This window comes from Stylophora pistillata, chromosome 3, assembly GCF_964205215.1.
Source record: "Stylophora pistillata chromosome 3, jaStyPist1.2, whole genome shotgun sequence".
Lineage (NCBI taxonomy): Eukaryota > Metazoa > Cnidaria > Anthozoa > Scleractinia > Pocilloporidae > Stylophora > Stylophora pistillata.
The window spans coordinates 11,548,476-11,567,540 of NC_142521.1; the positions used below are offsets into that span (position 1 = coordinate 11,548,476).

At 40.7% G+C, this 19,065-nt stretch overlaps 5 protein-coding genes across 5 annotated transcripts; 4 read left to right on the forward strand and 1 right to left on the reverse strand.

The window, feature by feature from the left end:
• The first annotated feature begins 65 nt into the window (after positions 1-65).
• LOC148734514 (uncharacterized) lies at positions 66-5,156 on the forward strand. The gene is made up of 4 exons (XM_088755649.1): positions 66-1,106; positions 1,653-1,655; positions 1,716-2,363; positions 3,153-5,156. Exons 1-4 carry the CDS (start codon positions 803-805, stop codon positions 4,292-4,294), a joined length of 2,097 nt encoding a protein of 698 aa, XP_088611775.1. The 5' UTR covers positions 66-802; the 3' UTR covers positions 4,295-5,156.
• Positions 5,157-5,381: 225 nt separating this feature from the next.
• Positions 5,382-10,198, forward strand: LOC148734515 (uncharacterized). Its single transcript, XM_088755650.1, has 4 exons — positions 5,382-5,857; positions 6,404-6,406; positions 6,467-7,114; positions 7,619-10,198. The coding sequence occupies exons 1-4, from the start codon at positions 5,554-5,556 to the stop codon at positions 8,743-8,745; spliced, it is 2,082 nt and encodes a 693-aa protein (XP_088611776.1). The 5' UTR covers positions 5,382-5,553; the 3' UTR covers positions 8,746-10,198.
• A 469-nt stretch (positions 10,199-10,667) lies between these two features.
• LOC148734516 (axonemal central pair apparatus protein HYDIN-like) lies at positions 10,668-12,617 on the reverse strand. The gene is made up of 3 exons (XM_088755645.1): positions 12,396-12,617; positions 11,714-11,938; positions 10,668-11,239 (listed from the first exon to the last, which is right to left on the reverse strand). The coding sequence occupies exons 1-2, from the start codon at positions 12,549-12,551 to the stop codon at positions 11,765-11,767; spliced, it is 330 nt and encodes a 109-aa protein (XP_088611771.1). The 5' UTR covers positions 12,552-12,617; the 3' UTR covers positions 10,668-11,239; positions 11,714-11,764.
• Positions 12,618-12,688: 71 nt separating this feature from the next.
• Positions 12,689-14,061, forward strand: LOC148734517 (contactin-associated protein-like 2). The gene has a single exon (XM_088755646.1). It carries the CDS (start codon positions 12,978-12,980, stop codon positions 13,470-13,472), a length of 495 nt encoding a protein of 164 aa, XP_088611772.1. The 5' UTR covers positions 12,689-12,977; the 3' UTR covers positions 13,473-14,061.
• Positions 14,062-14,518: 457 nt separating this feature from the next.
• LOC148734518 (uncharacterized) lies at positions 14,519-18,706 on the forward strand. The gene is made up of 3 exons (XM_088755613.1): positions 14,519-15,044; positions 15,665-16,312; positions 16,817-18,706. The coding sequence occupies exons 1-3, from the start codon at positions 14,741-14,743 to the stop codon at positions 17,941-17,943; spliced, it is 2,079 nt and encodes a 692-aa protein (XP_088611739.1). The 5' UTR covers positions 14,519-14,740; the 3' UTR covers positions 17,944-18,706.
• Positions 18,707-19,065: the final 359 nt, after the last annotated feature.

Here is a 19,065-nt window from a genome sequence, read left to right on the forward strand (position 1 = left end):
TTTTTTTTGCATCGGGTCTGTCAACCAAAATTACGTCGGGCCAAAGTTTGGCCTCTCAGGCAGACCAGCTAAATATTTTCGCTATCTAACAACCTTGTCTTCATTTCTCTTGCTTGTAACAAAAGCTTCTAGGAATCTAATCGGGATATTGTTTTTTGCTACGTGCTGAGCTGGGAACTTTAAGACTTCTCGATTCGAAGAGGATACGTTTGACCTCATTTAAAATAACAGTAAACTTCCCGTTGTACTCAAACACAAACTTTCTGTACTAAATAACATGACACCAGGAAATGTTCGTTTTAGGCACTGGAGAGAGAGAAATTAAAATCTCGAGCTCTTCATTTCTTTGAAGATAGTTATGACGTCGATTAAGATGTTTACAAAGTACTTGTTTAACCCAAACATGAACTTTCTTCAAACAATAAAATTACCATCTTTCTGCGCATTGTAGCAACAGGAAATTGTTGTCATTATGCATGAAACAGAGACTGATTAGGTTAAACCTCTTAGAAGATTGAGTTGACCTCATTTAAATTTAAGACTAAAGTTCCCGTTTCACTCCATCACGAATTTTCAGCCAGCGATAAACATATCAGCTTTCTATTTACGTGCATCTGTTCATGTTTCTATTAGTTTTAGCTCCAAAGGAAGTCAAAATAAGCGACTTCGTTCCTTTAGAGGTGAAGTTGAAAACATATCAATTGATCATCGGCCTGACTCGCATGACAGCTGAACTTAACTTAAGCCAAGCAGAACTGCAGTAAGAAAATTATCGAGTGAAGCGAAAAATGTCCCGCTAGTTATGTCTCATATCAAGAGTAATTTTGGGAACACTGTGAAGATGAAAGAAACAGAAAAAGAACAGAAGCTGACGAACAGAAAACAAACATTGAACCGCTTGTGTTCCGGGTCAGGCCTCTTGTTGTCTGTTTTCTGTTGTGTCGCGTTAATTCATCAGGAGCTCAGAATACAAGAAAACCATCAACTGATTTTAAACTCAGCAAAGTCAATTTCAAAGATGGAGACAGAAATCCTTCGAAAAGTACAGCCGAGTAACAGAGGATGGAACAGTATGGAACCTGAGGAAACGATGCAGGCGACCAAAGGTAACTTTTATCTTGTTGTGTGTTGAGCCGGATACGACTTGTTGAAACTACGGCAGATTTTAAAATGGTGAAAACCTCATGAACATCCGGCAGGTCTTTCTATTTTCAAGAGCTTTATTTATTAATATATTAGGATGATGAAATAAGTAGCTAAAATTCAAGATAAAAAACAGTTCAGCTTTAAGCCAAAAAAGACCTCAAAAGGTCATGATAGTTGATGAGAGTTTGAACTATTACGTGGTTTTGAACACGATCTATCAGCCGAGGATGCACCATCAATAACTATCATCACCATTTGAATGGGAGTTTGCTGTTTCCTATAATTTTCCTTTAATTGATAGTTCGGCATATATACAATTTGCTTTGTTTCAACTATTCCACTCGGGACCGACCCTTTCCTTGAAATAGTGAAAGGATCAGCTAGACTCGACAGAAAACAACCTTGAGTTCAATACAGCCATAGAATTTATTAATACAAGACATAGGAATTCATCTTCGATAACGCAGTGATCCTTTTTGTTACTCTACATTTTATATCATTCTAAGATGGTCAAAGGTTGCTGATGAACGTAATGCCACTTTATTCATGTGAAAGACTTTATTTTTCAGGTGGAGGGGAAAACCGAAAGCGACAAGAACGCACCGCTCTGAATGTTTTAATACAGAATTCAACATCCTCTGAATTACAAAGGCTAATCAAAAAAGAACTTAGTCTTCTGCAAAACCAACTTTGTGCGAAGGACATCACGCAGTGTCGCCCAGGACCAAAAGGTAACAGGGGTCGACGAGGTAGAGCGGGAACACGGGGAAAACCGGGTCCCCCTGGAAAACCAGGCCCAGAAGGACGTCCTGGTAATCACGGGCTAATAGGACCTCAGGGGCCGAAAGGTATTAAAGGGGATATCGGAGTAGCGGGGCAAACCGGTCCCAGAGGGCCAGAAGGCCCTCCAGGTGTGAAAGGTGCTAAAGGCGAGCCGGGTCAGTCCCTATCGGCTCCATTCCTGCTCCAGCGTCCTGTTGAAATGACGGTTAATGAAAGTCATACAGCTATTTTCAAATGTATGGCAGATGGCAGTCCAAAGCCAAAAGTCACGTGGTCTAAGTTGGATTCATCACTTCCTGTTGGACGTCACGTACTAGGATCCAATGGCCAGCTGATTGTTAGGGACGTTAGACCGGATGACGAGGGAGTTTACTCTTGTAGAGCTGAAAGTATTTTGGGACAAGTGAACGCCTCGGCGAAGTTGTCTGTCCATTGTAAGTCAGTTTCTTTCTTATGCAAATAGAGGACGATTCTTTTTTATCGTAGATGATGTTTGCACATTGATGATTCTGCATAGCCTATTTGGCAAATTTGACGAAATTTCGTCAAACTATGTGGATGTTTATCGATTTGTCGATTTTGGCGAAATTCTGTCAGAATCGTTACTTTCGCCAAATTCGTTGTTTTCACGAAATTTGTCAACTTTTTGGGGCCCTTCTGACAAGGTCATATGTATTCATTGGGATAATTTCGTCAACAACCTTGACTAAATTTCGTCAGAATCGCCACTTTGAGAAGCTTTTCACAGACTGACAAATTTCGTCGAACCTGTCAAAATCAATGATAATAATGAAATAACGATAATGACAATCTTTAGACAGGGTACGTTCTCACAAAAGTGGTTTTCAGAACGGCGCTGTTCAAATGTAACTTAAAAAAGTAAAATAAAAGAGCAAATTCGAGAGCAAAGATAAAAGGATGAGATTGCTACATAAGGGTTACGTAAGGGTTATTAGAAAAAAAAAATTGAAAATTGACAAAATGCTACGATAAAACTGCACTTTCTTTTTAAACAATGGAATTGATCGACAAAATTTCGTTAAATTCGTCATTTTCGTTACAGCATACATTACTGGACATCATTTGCATAGCGGAAAGTATTTTAATTTTGAAACAACTAAATATTTACTGTTCTTCCTTCTTTTGTTCTTGTCTATGATGATTCAGGAGACAACTTTCATTGTCTTAACAACTCATGCTTCTTACTCTTGCAATATTTACAGTCGCTCCTACGATCATTTTGCCATCTAACGAAGTGTTAGCTGAGGGAGAACAAAATGTTTCTATCGCCTGCAGTGCTACTGGTCAGCCTCAGTCTAATATTACGTGGTCTAAGGCGTTTGGGATCTTGCCAATGGATAGAGCCGAAGTGATTGATGGAACGCTAAATATTTATAACGTAACAAAAAATGACAGAGGAACATACATCTGCAGAGCGGAGAACATTCTCGGATCAGCAGTAGACACGTTTCACCTGATGGTGTTTTCTCGTCTACGGTTTAAAGCTCGGCCCCCTAAAGAAATGACTTTTAGGGCTGGCTCAACTGTTCATCTGCCGTGTGTGATCGAGAGCGACTTGAAAACTACAATCACTTGGACGAAGCAGGGCGAGTCTTCTTTACCTGCAGGGTCAAATGTCCTACAGAATCAAACGCTGGTAATAAAAAACGTTAGAAAATTACACGAAGGTTCTTACACCTGTAGAGCAGGTAATGTTCTGAGACAAATTGAAACCAAAGTCAAAATTAATATTACGGTGAAACCAACGTCTTGTTCTGTGTTAAGAAAATACGCCACCACTAGAAGTGGAAATTACGTCATCGACCCCGATGGCGAGGGACCTCTAGCACCGTTTACAGTATACTGTGACATGAGTGACAAGAATGGAGTTGGCGTGACAGTGATTAGTCACGATAGTGAAAGCAGGACATTGGTGACTGGTTATGGCCCACCGGGGAGTTACTCACGTGACATTCATTACACTGGAGCAAGTCTGTCTCAGCTGGCGAGTCTCACCAGAGTCTCCCCACACTGTGAGCAGTATATTAAATATGAGTGCTACAACGCAGTCATATTTGGCGGTATCGGATACTCTTGGTGGGTGTCACGTGATTCTGTAAAGATGAATTACTGGGGTGGAGCAGCATCAGGCAGTGGTAAATGCGCATGCGGAATGACCAATTCCTGTCCACGTTTAAACACAGCTTGTAACTGTGATAGAAGTGACAATGTCTGGCGTGATGACAGCGGTCTGCTCACCGATAAGGTACATCTTCCTGTCAAACAACTCAGGTTTGGAAATACAGATCGTGGAAGTGGTTACTACACACTAGGGAAATTAAAATGTTATGGAATTTCTAAGTGAATAAGACCAAATACTTCCAAATGTTTTACGTGTGAAAGGTGGCTTAAATTAGAAATGAAAGGTAAACGGCATAAGTTGGTAGCCATAGACAACTGTATCAACTCTAGGATTAGCCCTCATTAGAACGGTGCAGCCACGAATTGTTCCCACTGGCAATAAATTACACTTTCGAGCAAGGACAAAACCTGGATCTAACTGATCCATGAAGTAAATAATTTAGCTGTAGCGGAAGTCGATATCCTAACTTTCGTTGCCACTTGGACAACTCCGAGCTCATGGCGTTTTTAATTAGCTTTATGCGACACAAGACTTTAATCACGAGCCTTTCTCAGTTACTGACTATATCTTTGTCTAAGGTGCAGATACGCTGAGAATAAAGCATCCCCATTGTCCCTGAATACGTTTTTTGCAGAGTAGCAATCATGATAATGGTGAAGGAGGCAAAAGCGTAAAGAACAAAGCACACGTTTTTTTTTTTGTATCGGGTCTGTCAACTAAAATCACCTCGGGCGAAAGTTTGGCCTCTCAGGCAGACCCGCTAAATATTCCCGCCACCTAACAACCTTGTCTTTATTTCTCTTGCTTGTAACAAAAGCTTCTAGGAATCTAATCGGGATATTGTTTTTTGTTACGTGTTGAGCAGGGAACTTTAAGACTTCTCGATTCGAAGACGATACGTTTGACCTCATTTAAAATAACAATAAACTTCCCGTTGTACTCAAACACAAACTTTCTGTACTAAATAACATGACACCAGGAAATGTTCGTTTTAGGCACTGGAGAGAGAGAAACTAAAATCTCAAGCTCTTCATTTCTTTGAAGATAGTTATGACGTCGATTAAGATGTTTACAAAGTACTTGTTTAACCCAAACATGAACTTTCTTCAAACAATAAAATTACCATCTTTCTGCGCATTGTAGCAACAGGAAATTGTGAAACAGAGACTGATTAGGTTAAACCTCTTAAAAGATTGAGTTGACCTCATTTAAATTTAAGACTAAAGTTCCCGTTTCACTCCATCACGAATTTTCAGCCAGCGATAAACATATCAGCTTTCTATTTACGTGCATCCGTTCATGTGTCTATTAGTTTTAGCTCCAAAGGAGGTGAAAACAAGCGACTTCGTTCCTTCAGAGGTGAAGTTGAAAACATATCAATTGATCATCGGCCTGACTCGCATGACAGCTGAACTTAACTTAAGCCAAGCAGAACTGCAGTAAGAAAATTATCGAGTGAAGCGAAAAATGTCCCGCTAGTTATGTCTCATATCAAGAGTAATTTTGGGAACACTGTGAAGATGAAAGAAACAGAAAAAGAACAGAAGCTGACGAACAGAAAACAAACATTGAACCGCTTGTGTTCCGGGTCAGGCCTCTTGTTGTCTGTTTTCTGTTGTGTCGCGTTAATTCATCAGGAGCTCAGAATACAAGAAAACCATCAACTGATTTTAAACTCAGCAAAGTCAATTTCAAAGATGGAGACAGAAATCCTTCGAAAAGTACAGCCGAGTAACAGAGGATGGAACAGTATGGAACCTGAGGAAACGATGCAGGCGACCAAAGGTAACTTTTATCTTGTTGTGTGTTGAGCCGGATACGACTTGTTGAAACTACGGCAGATTTTAAAATGGTGAAAACCTCATGAACATCCGGCAGGTCTTTCTATTTTCAAGAGCTTTATTTATTAATATATTAGGATGATGAAATAAGTAGCTAAAATTCAAGATAAAAAACAGTTCAGCTTTAAGCCAAAAAAGACCTCAAAAGGTCATGATAGTTGATGAGAGTTTGAACTATTACGTGGTTTTGAACACGATCTATCAGCCGAGGATGCACCATCAATAACTATCATCACCATTTGAATGGGAGTTTGCTGTTTCCTATAATTTTCCTTTAATTGATAGTTCGGCATATATACAATTTGCTTTGTTTCAACTATTCAACTCGGGATCGACCCTTTCCTTGAAATAGTGAAAGGATCAGCTAGATTCGACGGAAAACAACCTCGAGTTCAATACAGCCATAGAATTTATTAATACAAGACATAGGAATTCATCTTCGATAACGCAGTGATCCTTTTTGTTACTCTACATTTTATATCATTCTAAGATGGTCAAAGGTTGCTGATGAACGTAATGCCACTTTATTCATGTGAAAGACTTTATTTTTCAGGTGGAGGGGAAAACCCAAAGCGACAGAACCGCATCGCTTTGAATGTTTTAATACAGAATTCAACATCCTCTGAATTACAAAGGCTAATCAAAAAAGAACTTAGTCTTCTGCAAAACCAACTTTGTGCGAAAGACATCACGCAGTGTCACCCAGGACCAAAAGGTAACAGGGGTCGACGAGGTAGAGCGGGAACACGGGGAAAACCGGGTCCCCCTGTAAAACCAGGCCGAGAAGGACGTTCTGGTAATCACGGGCTAATAGGACCTCAGGGGCCGAAAGGTATTAAAGGGGATATCGGAGTAGCGGGGCAAACCGGTCCCAGAGGGCCAGAAGGCCCTCCAGGTGTGAAAGGTGCTAAAGGCGAGCCGGGTCAGTCCCTATCGGCTCCATTCCTGCTCCAGCGTCCTGTTGAAATGACGGTTAATGAAAGTCATACAGCTATTTTCAAATGTATGGCAGATGGCAGTCCAAAGCCAAAAGTCACGTGGTCTAAGTTGGATTCATCACTTCCTGTTGGACGTCACGTACTAGGATCCAATGGCCAGCTGATTGTTAGGGACGTTAGACCGGATGACGAGGGAGTTTACTCTTGTAGAGCTGAAAGTATTTTGGGACAAGTGAACGCCTCGGCGAAGTTGTCTGTCCATTGTAAGTCAGTTTCTTTCTTATGCAAATAGAGGACGATGGTGTTTGCACATTGATGATTATGCCAAAGCTATTTGGCAGATTTGACGAAATTTCGTCAGACTGTGGGAATGTATATAGATTTGTCGATTTTGGCGAAATTTCGTTAGAATCGTTACTTTCGCCAAATTCGTCAACTTTTTGGGGCCAGGTCATATGTATTCATTGGCATGATTTCGTCAACAACTTTGGCGAAATTTCGTAAGAATCGCCACTTTGACAAACTTTCCACAAATTGACAAATTTCGTCAAACCCGTCAAAATCACGGACAAAAGTTCGTCAAATCTGCCATTTTCGTTACAGCTTGCATTTCTAGACATCTTACGCATAGGGTAACTGAAGTATTTTGATTTTGCAACAATTAAATAATTACAGTTCTTCCTTCTTTTCTTCTTGTCTATGATGATTCTGGAGACAACCTTCATTGTCTCAACAACTCATACTTCTTTCTCTTGCAATGATTACAGTCGCTCCTACGATTATTTTGCCATCTAACGAAGTGTTAGCTGAGGGAGAACAAAATGTTTCTATCGCCTGCAGTGCTACTGGTCAGCCTCAGCCTAATATCACGTGGTCCAAGGCGTTTGGAATCTTGCCAATGGATAGAGCCGAAGTGATTGATGGAACGCTAAATATTTATCACGTAACAAAAAATGACAGAGGAACATACATCTGTAGAGCGGAGAACATTCTCGGATCAGCAGTAGACACGTTTCACTTAACGGTATTTTCTCGTCTGCGGTTTAAAGCTAGGCCCCCCAAAGAAATGACTCCTAGGGCTGGCTCAACTGTTCATCTGCCGTGTGTGGTCGAGAGCGACTTGAAAACTACAATCAGTTGGACGAAGCAGGGCGAGTCTTCTTTACCTGCAGGGTCAAATGTCCTACGGAATGAAACGCTGGTAATAAAAAACGTTAGAAAATTACACGAAGGTTCTTACACCTGTAGAGCAAGTAATGTTCTGACACAAATTGAAACCAAAGTCAAAATTAATTTTCCGGTTAAACCAACGTCTTGTTCTGTGTTAAGAAATTACGCCACCACTAGAAGTGGAAATTACGTCATCGATCCCGATGGAGAGGGACCTCTAGCACCGTTTACAGTATACTGTGACATGAGTGACAAGAATGGAGTTGGCGTGACAGTCATCAGTCACGACAGTGAAAGCAGAACACGCGTAAAGGGTACTAACAATTATGTACGAGACATTCATTACACCGGAGCTAGTCTTACTCAGCTGGCAAGTCTCACTAGAATCTCCTTACACTGTGAACAGTTTATCAAGTATGAGTGTCATCATTCCCGTATGACAGGCTATGGCTGGTGGGTGTCACGTGATTCCACCCAGATGAATTATTGGGGCGGAGCATCACCTGACAGTGGCAAGTGTGCATGTGGAATGACCAACTCGTGCGCAGACTCTCAAGTCACTTGTAACTGTGACAAAAATGACAATGTGTGGCGTGAAGATAGTGGTATTCTCACGGATAAGAATCATCTCCCGGTTAGAAAAATGAGGTTTAGTGATACTATCGGTACTCCCGAGGAAGGATATCACACACTCGGAAAACTGAGGTGCTATGGAATCGCTTAAAAAGTCAATAAGGTGACTGTCATCAGCATCAAATATACATAATTAGGACAGCTTATCAAGACATTTGCCTTTGATACTTTATTATAAAAGCTAGCTATTAAGACTGATACGCAGAGATTTAATGGAAATATAACGAACGAAATAGCGGTAGAATGAACGCGAAATTCAACCCCCGCCACTTTCCTAACCTAGTGCAGTTTGAATAATTGATACAGTTTCTCTCACAATTTCTCTCGTAAGTTGAACGTTTTTTCAAGAAAATCGCAGTTCTTAGCAAAACAATCAAAGGACCTAATGGTTTATAAATCCCTACGTGGCTTTGCCTCTGCATTAGTAAATCTATCTGACATTTTCCCAAAGACTTGCCGGGATTCTGTAAATCAGTTAGCGGGCCCAATGCCCCAAACTAGTTATTTTCGTAAACTTTTTTTCGCTACAGCAGGATTGGAAAAGTCTTCACAGAAATGTTAGGCAAGAAGAATGATATTTATTCAAAATACGTACTTATTGACTAAGTGGAAGGGTCGGACGGTAAAATGTTTGGCTTCAGTCCATGATGTATAGACCGTGCGCAACGAGGTCTGTGCGTAATAAACGAGAGCCAATAATTTCCCGTCTGGCCCGACCTTACTCAGTCAATAGACATTTTATCATGACCACTACGTGTTAAAAAGTTCGAAAGTTTTGTTTCTACCTTTAAGAGCGCGATGGACGGGCGCTTGCGGGACAACAACAAAAATAGATTCTACAGTTAAACTTTTCACCTATTTTTTCCTTTTTTTTTTTCGAGTCAGAACAAGAAACTTAAAATTCATCGAAAAATGTGACTTTCGTTTCGTTTTTCCTAAACGCCTTTGCGACGAATCCGTGTGAGTGCAGGGCCGGACGGCTTCTTCCGGATCCATTTTGTTTCTGTTGCTGAAAGTTTTGTTGTATAATTTCCAAAACTTTTGAAACCGTACGAAAGAAAACAGCTCAACATAAGACGCCCGTTGATTTACCGAGACCTTCGAGAATTAAGCAGGCCCTAGCTCACGTCAACCTGTGCGGCCCTACTGATGTCATCCATCATTAGGGTTTTCTATGCGCGCGGCGCCGGACGGGTTATATGATAATTAAAAGAACGCCGGCCATCCATAGAAAACAGATATTTCATAGTGGATGAACTGCATTGTTTTTCACTAATAATTTTGTAAAATTGTAATCGGACGGTTGCATCAGCCCATCACATTCAGTATACTCAAATGAATCCACTAATCACAGCGGTAGTTTATCATCTCGACTTGGGGCTTTTCGAAAATGTAGGATAGCTAAAGCTATATCTAGAGTTTTGAGATGGTTTTTTAGGCAAGGACCGTAATGGTTAAGTGTTTATGGATTGGAATATTGCCGTATCACGAATACTGTAATTTGTTTTCAATTGCAAATAATTTAATTTAACAGAGAAGAGCCACCCCGTGGATCTGTTAAATAAGCCATTGTTAATGTTATCATCATTATTGTTATTATTATCATTATATTACTATTATTATTATTACCATTATTATTATGTTCTCACGGAAATACTCTTCCACTGATTGGAAACTGGAGTTTTTAATCACATGAGATCCTTCAATTTTTAAGATCTACTTCACGGGTATTTTATGAGATGCAGGAATCGCAGAGATCTCATGGAGTTGTGAATTTGCAAAAAGATCTGGGTAAAAGAACAAGTTGGACAACACTTAGAAGCGTCTCATACACCACCTTTATTATCATTACTTTACATTTTCAACGAGATCAAAACAACAACTAAACAACTGCTATGATATGAAAAAAATGACTTCAGACAAAAAATTTATGCATTAAAAAACACGCATGTGTAGAGAAGGTTAAAGAAACTGTGCATGCGTAAATATATTTCAACTTTAAATGTGAAATGAATGATATCTACAAGTTGAAGCACTGCACAGGGTCCTATAACAAATAATTCCTTCGTTAAAAGAAAACGGAAATTAAACACAGTTCAATTTCACGGAGTGACGCCCTTCAGATAAAAAGTCCAAGTAACATTTCCAGCACCACCTGCGCTCCTCGGACATGTGACCATGAGTCTACCCATGCGCGGAGCCTTGGAACCTCCTTGGTTTCCCTCGAAACCAACGATAACATTATGGGTTTTCTTAGCACGAATGCTCTCGCTCGCCTTCACATTAAAACACGGACTATCCACGCAGAAAGTGAACTGAGTAGTGTGTGAAAACACGTTTTTAAACGGTATTGAGGTTGTTGCACCCGCTTTGATCGAGTAAGGGCCCTGAGGTTTTGGAGGACTGCAGTGACCAAACAGAGGGAACACGTATTCTCCTCCCACTGGAGAGAAAACAGTCAGAGTAGCGCGAGTATCACCCAGACGAGATGGTTCATACGTCACTTCCACACCCACCTCTGTGCCTCCACTTGACGCCGAGGCTGCCGTAATATTCTTTTCAACATGGAAATCAGTGTTGTCCACCTTTAAAAAGGGTTAACTCAATTAGTGAGAGACTATAGCATAAAACTTAATATTAGGATCCCACTGAAGACCAGCTTTTTCTGGCTCAACCAAAAAAAGCTGGATCACTCATGCCCATTTTTCCTCAACGTAAGGGAAACTGCAAAATGGTAGTTTAGTGTGATTAAAAGCAAAAAGGGAACGTGAAAATTGATGTTGGTAAATGGTTGACAAGGATTGAAGAAAACAACCAACATAAAAAGACAATTAGGATAAATAACTTGACTCGATGTAGAGACCGAATACATACAAAACGGATGCCACCTTCCATTCACTAGTGGTGCAATTTTAGTCATAATATCATTATTTTCTGTGGCTCAACACTCCATAATGAACTGTGATTATCAATAAGGGTGTAAATGTTTCTACTGGGTCTTCGACTTCGCTCATAACCATGAGAATAGCAAGCAACAAAGGCGGAATAAATGTTACTACCTTGCAGCTGTACTCGACTTTAGACTTGGCAAAGTTTACAAATCGACAGGTCTAACTTTGACTGGTTCCAAGGCCCGCACGGAAATGAACAGGAGCCTCCGTGCCGGCTGGTGTTGCAGTCAGGTTGAGGTCATACTGATACACGCCTAATTCTGAACTGCTGAAGGAGAGTCGACCAGTCAACTCACCGGCCTTCAGTGGTAGGTACTCAAACATGCACGAGCCCTGGAATCAACAGACGAAAAGAAAACAAGCGACAAGCTCGATTACTGCTAGAGCTTGCTGCAGAGGTTTTTTCAATACAGACAACCTCCAATATTGTCAACAATAGAAAGTAATTTAACACACAACAAGAGAAAAAAAGAGAAAATTGGTATTATAGAACTAATGAGTTAAAAGCGACTTATCCTAGCCCTTTTCCCTAGAATAAGAAAAAAAATGAAAAAGGAAAAAAAATAAAAGTACCATGGGATGTACATGTAATTAACGTAATTTACTTCATTTTTTCGTCAAATATGAAAGACTGTCCAGAGGTGAGAAAATTTCTTTAATAATTGGGGAGAAATGAAAAAAATTCACCTTACAAAAATCCTACAACGAAAGAAAAGGAAAATAGTCACTAAAAGTAAGATGGCTGGAATTAATGGAGCATAAAGCATTTTAAAACAAGTCAGCTACCAACCTCAGATAAAGGTGGAACGGTGAAACTTGGCGGCAGCTGGATGTCAGCCACGGAGCACTGAGAGTTGAATGTCACAGGGGTACTGAGGGGATTGTGTAATGTCACCACATGAGACGTGCTCTTACGTATGGGCGTGGACAAGTCAATGGTAGCCATTACACCAGGCGGCACTGCCTTGAAAGTCACATAATAAAACAGATATTCTCCGCTCTGTTCATTCTGGAATATAAAGAAATGACTTTTAGGGCTGGCTCAACTGTTCATCTGCCGTGTGTGATCGAGAGCGACTTGAAAACTACAATCACTTAGACGAAGCAGGGCGAGTCTTCTTTACCTGCAGGGTCAAATGTCCTACAGAATGAAACGCTGGTAATAAAAAACGTTAGAAAATTACACGAAGGTTCTTACACCTGTAGAGCACGTAATGTTCTGACACAAATTGAAACCAAAGTCAAAATTAATATTACGGTGAAACCAACGTCTTGTTCTGTGTTAAGAAAATACGCCACCACTAGAAGTGGAAATTACGTCATCGATCCCGATGGCGAGGGACCTCTAGCACCGTTTACAGTATACTGTGACATGAGTGACAACAATGGAGTTGGCGTGACAGTGATTAGTCACGATAGTGAAAGCAGGACATTGGTGACTGGTTATGGCCCACCGGGGAGTTACTCATGTGACATTCATTACACTGGAGCGAGTCTGTCTCAGCTGGCGAGTCTCACCAGAGTCTCCCCACACTGTGAGCAGTATATTAAATATGAGTGCTACAACGCAGTCATATTTGCCGGTAACGGATACTCTTGGTGGGTGTCACGTGATTCTGTAAAAATGAATTACTGGGGTGGAGCAGCATCAGGCAGTGGTAAATGCGCATGCGGAATGACCAATTCCTGTCCACGTTTAAACACAGCTTGTAACTGTGATGCAAGTGACAATGTTTGGCGTGATGACAGCGGTCTGCTCACCGATAAGGTACATCTTCCTGTCAAACAGCTCAGGTTTGGACATACAAGTGGTGGAAGTGGTTACTACACACTAGGGAAATTAAAATGTTATGGAATTTCTAAGTGAATAAGACCGAATACTTCCAAATTTTTTACGTGTGAAAGGTGGCTTAAATTAGAAATGAAAGGTAAACGCCATAAGTTGGTGGCCATAGACAACTGTATCAACTCTAGGATTAACCCTCATTAGAACGGTGCAGCCACGAATTGTTCCCACTGGCAATAAATTACACTTTCGAGCAAGGAGAAAACCTGGATGTAACCGATCCATGAAGTAAATATTTCAGCTGTAGCGGAAGTCGATATCCTAACTTTCGTTGCCACTTGGACAACTCCGAGCTCATAGCGTTTTTAATTAGCTTTATGCGACACAAGACTTTAATCACGAGCCTTTCTCAGTTACTGACTATATCTTTGTCTAAGGTGCAGATACGCTTAGAATAAAGCATCCCCATTGTCTCTGAATACGTTTTTTGCACAGTAGCAATCATGATAATGGCGAAGGAGGCAAAAGCGTAAAGAACAAAGAACAGGTTTTTTTTTGTATCGGGTCTGTCAACTAAAATCACGTCGGGCCAAAGTTTGGCCTCTCAGGCAGACCCGCTAAATATTCCCGCCACCTAACAACCTTGTCTTTATTTTTCTTGCTTGTAACAAAAGCTTCTAGGAATCTAATCGGGATATTGTTTTTTGTTACGTGTTGAGCAGGGAACTTTAAGACTTCTCGATTCGAAGAGGATACGTTTCACCTCATTTAAAATAACAATAAACTTCCCGTTATACTCAAACAAACTTTCTGTAGTAAATAACATGACACCAGGAAATGTTCGTTTTAGGCACTGGAGAGAGAGAAATTAAAATCTCAAGCTCTTCATTTCTTTGAAGATAGTTATGACGTCGAATAAGATGTTTACAAAGTACTTGTTTAACCCAAACATGAACTTTCTTCAAACAATAAAATTACCATCTTTCTGCGCATTGTAGCAACAGGGAATTGTTGTCATTGTGCGTGAAACGGAGACTGATTAGGTTAAACCTCTTAGAAGATTGAGTTGACCTCATTTAAATTTAAGACTAAAGTTCCCGTTTCACTCAATCACGAATTTTCAGCCAGTGATAAACATATCAGCTTTCTATTTACGTGCATCTGTTCATGTTTCTATTAGTTTTAGCTCCAAAGGAGGTGAAAATAAGCGACTTCGTTCCTTCAGAGGTGAAGTTGAAAACATATAAATTGATCATCGGCCTGACTCGCATGACAGCTGAACTTAACTTAATCCAAGCAGAACTGCAGTAAGGAAATTATCGAGTGAAGCGAAAAATGTCCCGCTAGTTATGTCTCATATAAAGAGTAATTTTGGGAACACTGTGAAGATGAAAGAAACAGAAAAAGAACAGAAGCTGACGAACAGAAAACAAATATTGAACCGCTTGTGTTCCGGGTCAGGCCTCTTGTTGTCTGTTTTCTGTTATGTCGCGTTAATTCATCAGGAGCTCAGAATACAAGAAAACCATCAACTGATTTTAAACTCAGCAAAGTCAATTTCAAAGATGGAGACAGAAATCCTTCGAAAAGTACAGCCGAGTAACAGAGGATGGAACAGTATGGTACCCGAAGAAACAATGCGGGCGACGAAAGGTAACTTTTGTCGTGTTATGTGTTGAGCCGGATACGACTTGTTGAAACTACGGCAGATTTTAAAATGAAAACCTCATCGACATCCCGGAGGTCTTTCTATTTTCAAGAGCTTTATTTATTAGGATGATGAAATAAGTAGCTAAAATTCAAGATAAAAAACAGTTCAGCTTTAAGCCAAAAAAGACCTCAAAAGGTCATGATAGTTGATGAGAGTCTCAACTACTACGCGGTTTTGAACACGATCTATCGGCCGAGGATGCACCATCATTAAATATCATCACCATTTGAATGGGAGTTTGCTGACTCGTCTTCATAGAATGCGAAATGTCTTGTTTTCCTATAATTTTCCTTTAATTGATAGTTCGGCATAAATACAATTTGCTTTGTTTCAACTATTCAACTCGGGACCGACCCTTTCCTTGAAATAGTGAAAGGATCAGCTAGATTCGACGGAAAACAACCTCGAGTTCAATACAGCCATAGAATTTATTAATACAAGACATAGGAATTTGTCTTTGATACCGCAGTGATCCTTTTTGTTACTTTACATTTTATATCATTCTAAGATGGTCAAAGGTTGGTGATGCCACTTTATTCATGTGAAAGACTTTATTTTTCAGGTGGAAGGGAAAACCCAAAGCGACAAAAACGCATCGCTTTGAATGTTTTAATACAGAATTCAACATCCTCTGAATTACAAAGGCTAATCAAAAAAGAACTTAGTCTTCTGCAAAACCAACTTTGTGCGAAGGACAACACGCTGTGTCGCCCAGGACCAAAAGGTAACAGGGGTCGACGAGGTAGAGCGGGAACACGAGGAAAACCGGGTCCCCCTGGAAAACCAGGCCGAGAAGGACGTTCTGGTAATCACGGGCTAATAGGACCTCAGGGACCGAAAGGTATTAAAGGGGATATCGGAGTAGCAGGGGAAACTGGTCCCAGAGGGCCAGAAGGCCCTCCAGGTGTGAAAGGTGCCAAAGGCGAGCCCGGTCAGTCCCTATCGGCTCCATTCCTGCTCCAGCGTCCTGTTGAAATGACGGTTAATGAAAGTCATACAGCTATTTTCAAATGTATGGCAGATGGCAGTCCAAAGCCAAAAGTCACGTGGTCTAAGTTGGATTCATCACTTCCTGTTGGACGTCACGGACTAGGATCCAATGGCCAGCTGATTGTTAGGGACGTTAGACCTGATGACGAGGGAGTTTACTCTTGTAGAGCTGAAAGTATTTTGGGAAAAGTAAACGCCTCAGCGAAGTTGTCTGTCCATTGTAAGTCAGTTTCTTTCTTATGCAAATAGAGGACGATGGTGTTTGCACATTGATGATTATGCCAAAGCTATTTGGCAGATTTGACGAAATTTCGTCAGACTGTGGGAATGTATATAGATTTGTCGATTTTGGCGAAATTTCGTTAGAATCGTTACTTTCGCCAAATTCGTCAACTTTTTGGGGCCAGGTCATATCTATTCATTGGCATGATTTCGTCAACAACTTTGGTGAAATTTCGTAAGAATCGCCACTTTGACAAACTTTCCACAAATTGACAAATTTCGTCAAACCCGTCAAAATCACGGACAAAAGTTCGTCAAATCTGCCATTTTCGTTACAGCTTGCATTTCTAGGCATCTTACGCATAGGGTAACTGAAGTATTTTGATTTTGCAACAATTAAATAATTACAGTTCTTCCTTCTTTTCTTCTTGTCTATGATGATTCAGGAGACAACCTTCATTGTCTCAACAATTCATACTTCTTTCTCTTGCAATGATTACAGTCGCTCCTACGGTTATTTTGCCATCTAACGAAGTGTTAGCTGAGGGAGAACAAAATGTTTCTATCGCCTGCAGTGCTACTGGTCAGCCTCAGCCTAATATCACGTGGTCCAAGGCGTTTGGAATCTTGCCAATGGATAGAGCCGAAGTGATTGATGGAACGCTAAATATTTATCACGTAACAAAAAATGACAGAGGAACATACATCTGTAGAGCGGAGAACATTCTCGGATCAGCAGTAGACACGTTTCACTTAACGGTATTTTCTCGTCTGCGGTTTAAAGCTAGGCCCCCCAAAGAAATGACTCCTAGGGCTGGCTCAACTGTTCATCTGCCGTGTGTGGTCGAGAGCGACTTGAAAACTACAATCAGTTGGACGAAGCAGGGCGAGTCTTCTTTACCTGCAGGGTCAAATGTCCTACGGAATGAAACGCTGGTAATAAAAAACGTTAGAAAATTACACGAAGGTTCTTACACCTGTAGAGCAAGTAATGTTCTGACACAAATTGAAACCAAAGTCAAAATTAATATTACGGTTAAACCAACGTCTTGTTCTGTGTTAAGAAATTACGCCACCACTAGAAGTGGAAATTACGTCATCGATCCCGATGGAGAGGGACCTCTAGCACCGTTTACAGTATACTGTGACATGAGTGACAAGAATGGAGTTGGCGTGACAGTCATCAGTCACGACAGTGAAAGCAGAACACGCGTAAAGGGTACTAACAATTATGTACGAGACATTCATTACACCGGAGCTAGTCTTACTCAGCTGGCAAGTCTCACTAGAATCTCCTTACACTGTGAACAGTTTATCAAGTATGAGTGTCATCATTCCCGTATGACAGGCATGGGCTGGTGGGTGTCACGTGATTCCACCCAGATGAATTATTGGGGCGGAGCATCACCTGACAGTGGCAAGTGTGCATGTGGAATGACCAACTCGTGCGCAGACTCTCAAGTCACTTGTAACTGTGACAAAAATGACAATGTGTGGCGTGAAGATAGTGGTATTCTCACGGATAAGAATCATCTCCCGGTTAGAAAAATGAGGTTTAGTGATACTATCGGTACTCCCGAGGAAGGATATCACACACTCGGAAAACTGAAGTGCTATGGAATCGCTTAAAAAGTCAATAAGGTGACTGTCATCAGCATCAAATATACATAATTAGGACAGCTTATCAAGACATTTGCCTTTGATACTTTATTATAAAAGCTAGCTATTAAGACTGATAGGCAGAGATTTAATGGAAATATAACGAACGAAATAGCGGTAGAATGAACGCGAAATTCAACCCCCGCCACTTTCCTAACCTAGTGCAGTTTGAATAATTGATACAGTTTCTCTCACAATTTCTCTCGTAAGTTGAACGTTTTTTCAAGAAAATCACAGTTCTTAGCAAAACAATCAAAGGACCTAATGGTTTATAAATCCCTACGTGGCTTTGCCTCTGCATTAGTAAATCTATCTGACATTTTCCCAAAGACTTGCCGGGATTCTGTAAATCAGTTAGCGGGCCCAATGCCCCAAACCAGTTATTTTCGTAAACTTTTTTTCGCTACAGCAGGATTGGAAAAGTCTTCACAAAAATGTTAGGCAAGAAGAATGATATTTATTCAAAATATGTACTTATTGATTAAGTGGAAGGGTCGGACGGTAAAATGTTTGGCTTCAGTCCATGATGTATAGACCGTGCGCAACGAGGTCTGTGCGTAATAAACGAGAGCCAATAATTTCCCGTCTGGCCCGACCTTACTCAGTCAATAGACATTTTATCATGACCACTACGTGTTAAAAAGTTCGAAAGTTTTGTTTCTACCTTTAAGAGCGCGATGGACGGGCGCTTGCGGGACAACAACAAAAATAGATTCTACAGTTAAACTTTTCACCTATTTTTTCCTTTTGTTTTTTTCGAGTCAGAACAAGAAACTTAAAATTCATCGAAAAATGTGACTTTCGTTTCGTTTTTCCTAAATGCCTTTGCGACGAATCCGTGTGAGTGCAGGGCCGGACGGCTTCTTCCGGATCCATTTTGTTTCTGTTGCTGAAAGTTTTGTTGTATAATTTCCAAAACTTTTGAAACCGTACGAAAGAAAACAGCTCAACATAAGACGCCCGTTGATTTACCGAGACCTTCGAGAATTAAGCAGGCCCTAGGTCACGTCAACCTGTGCGGCCCTACTGATGTCATCCATCATTAGGGTTTTCTATGCGCGCGGCGCCGGACGGGTTATATGATAATTAAAA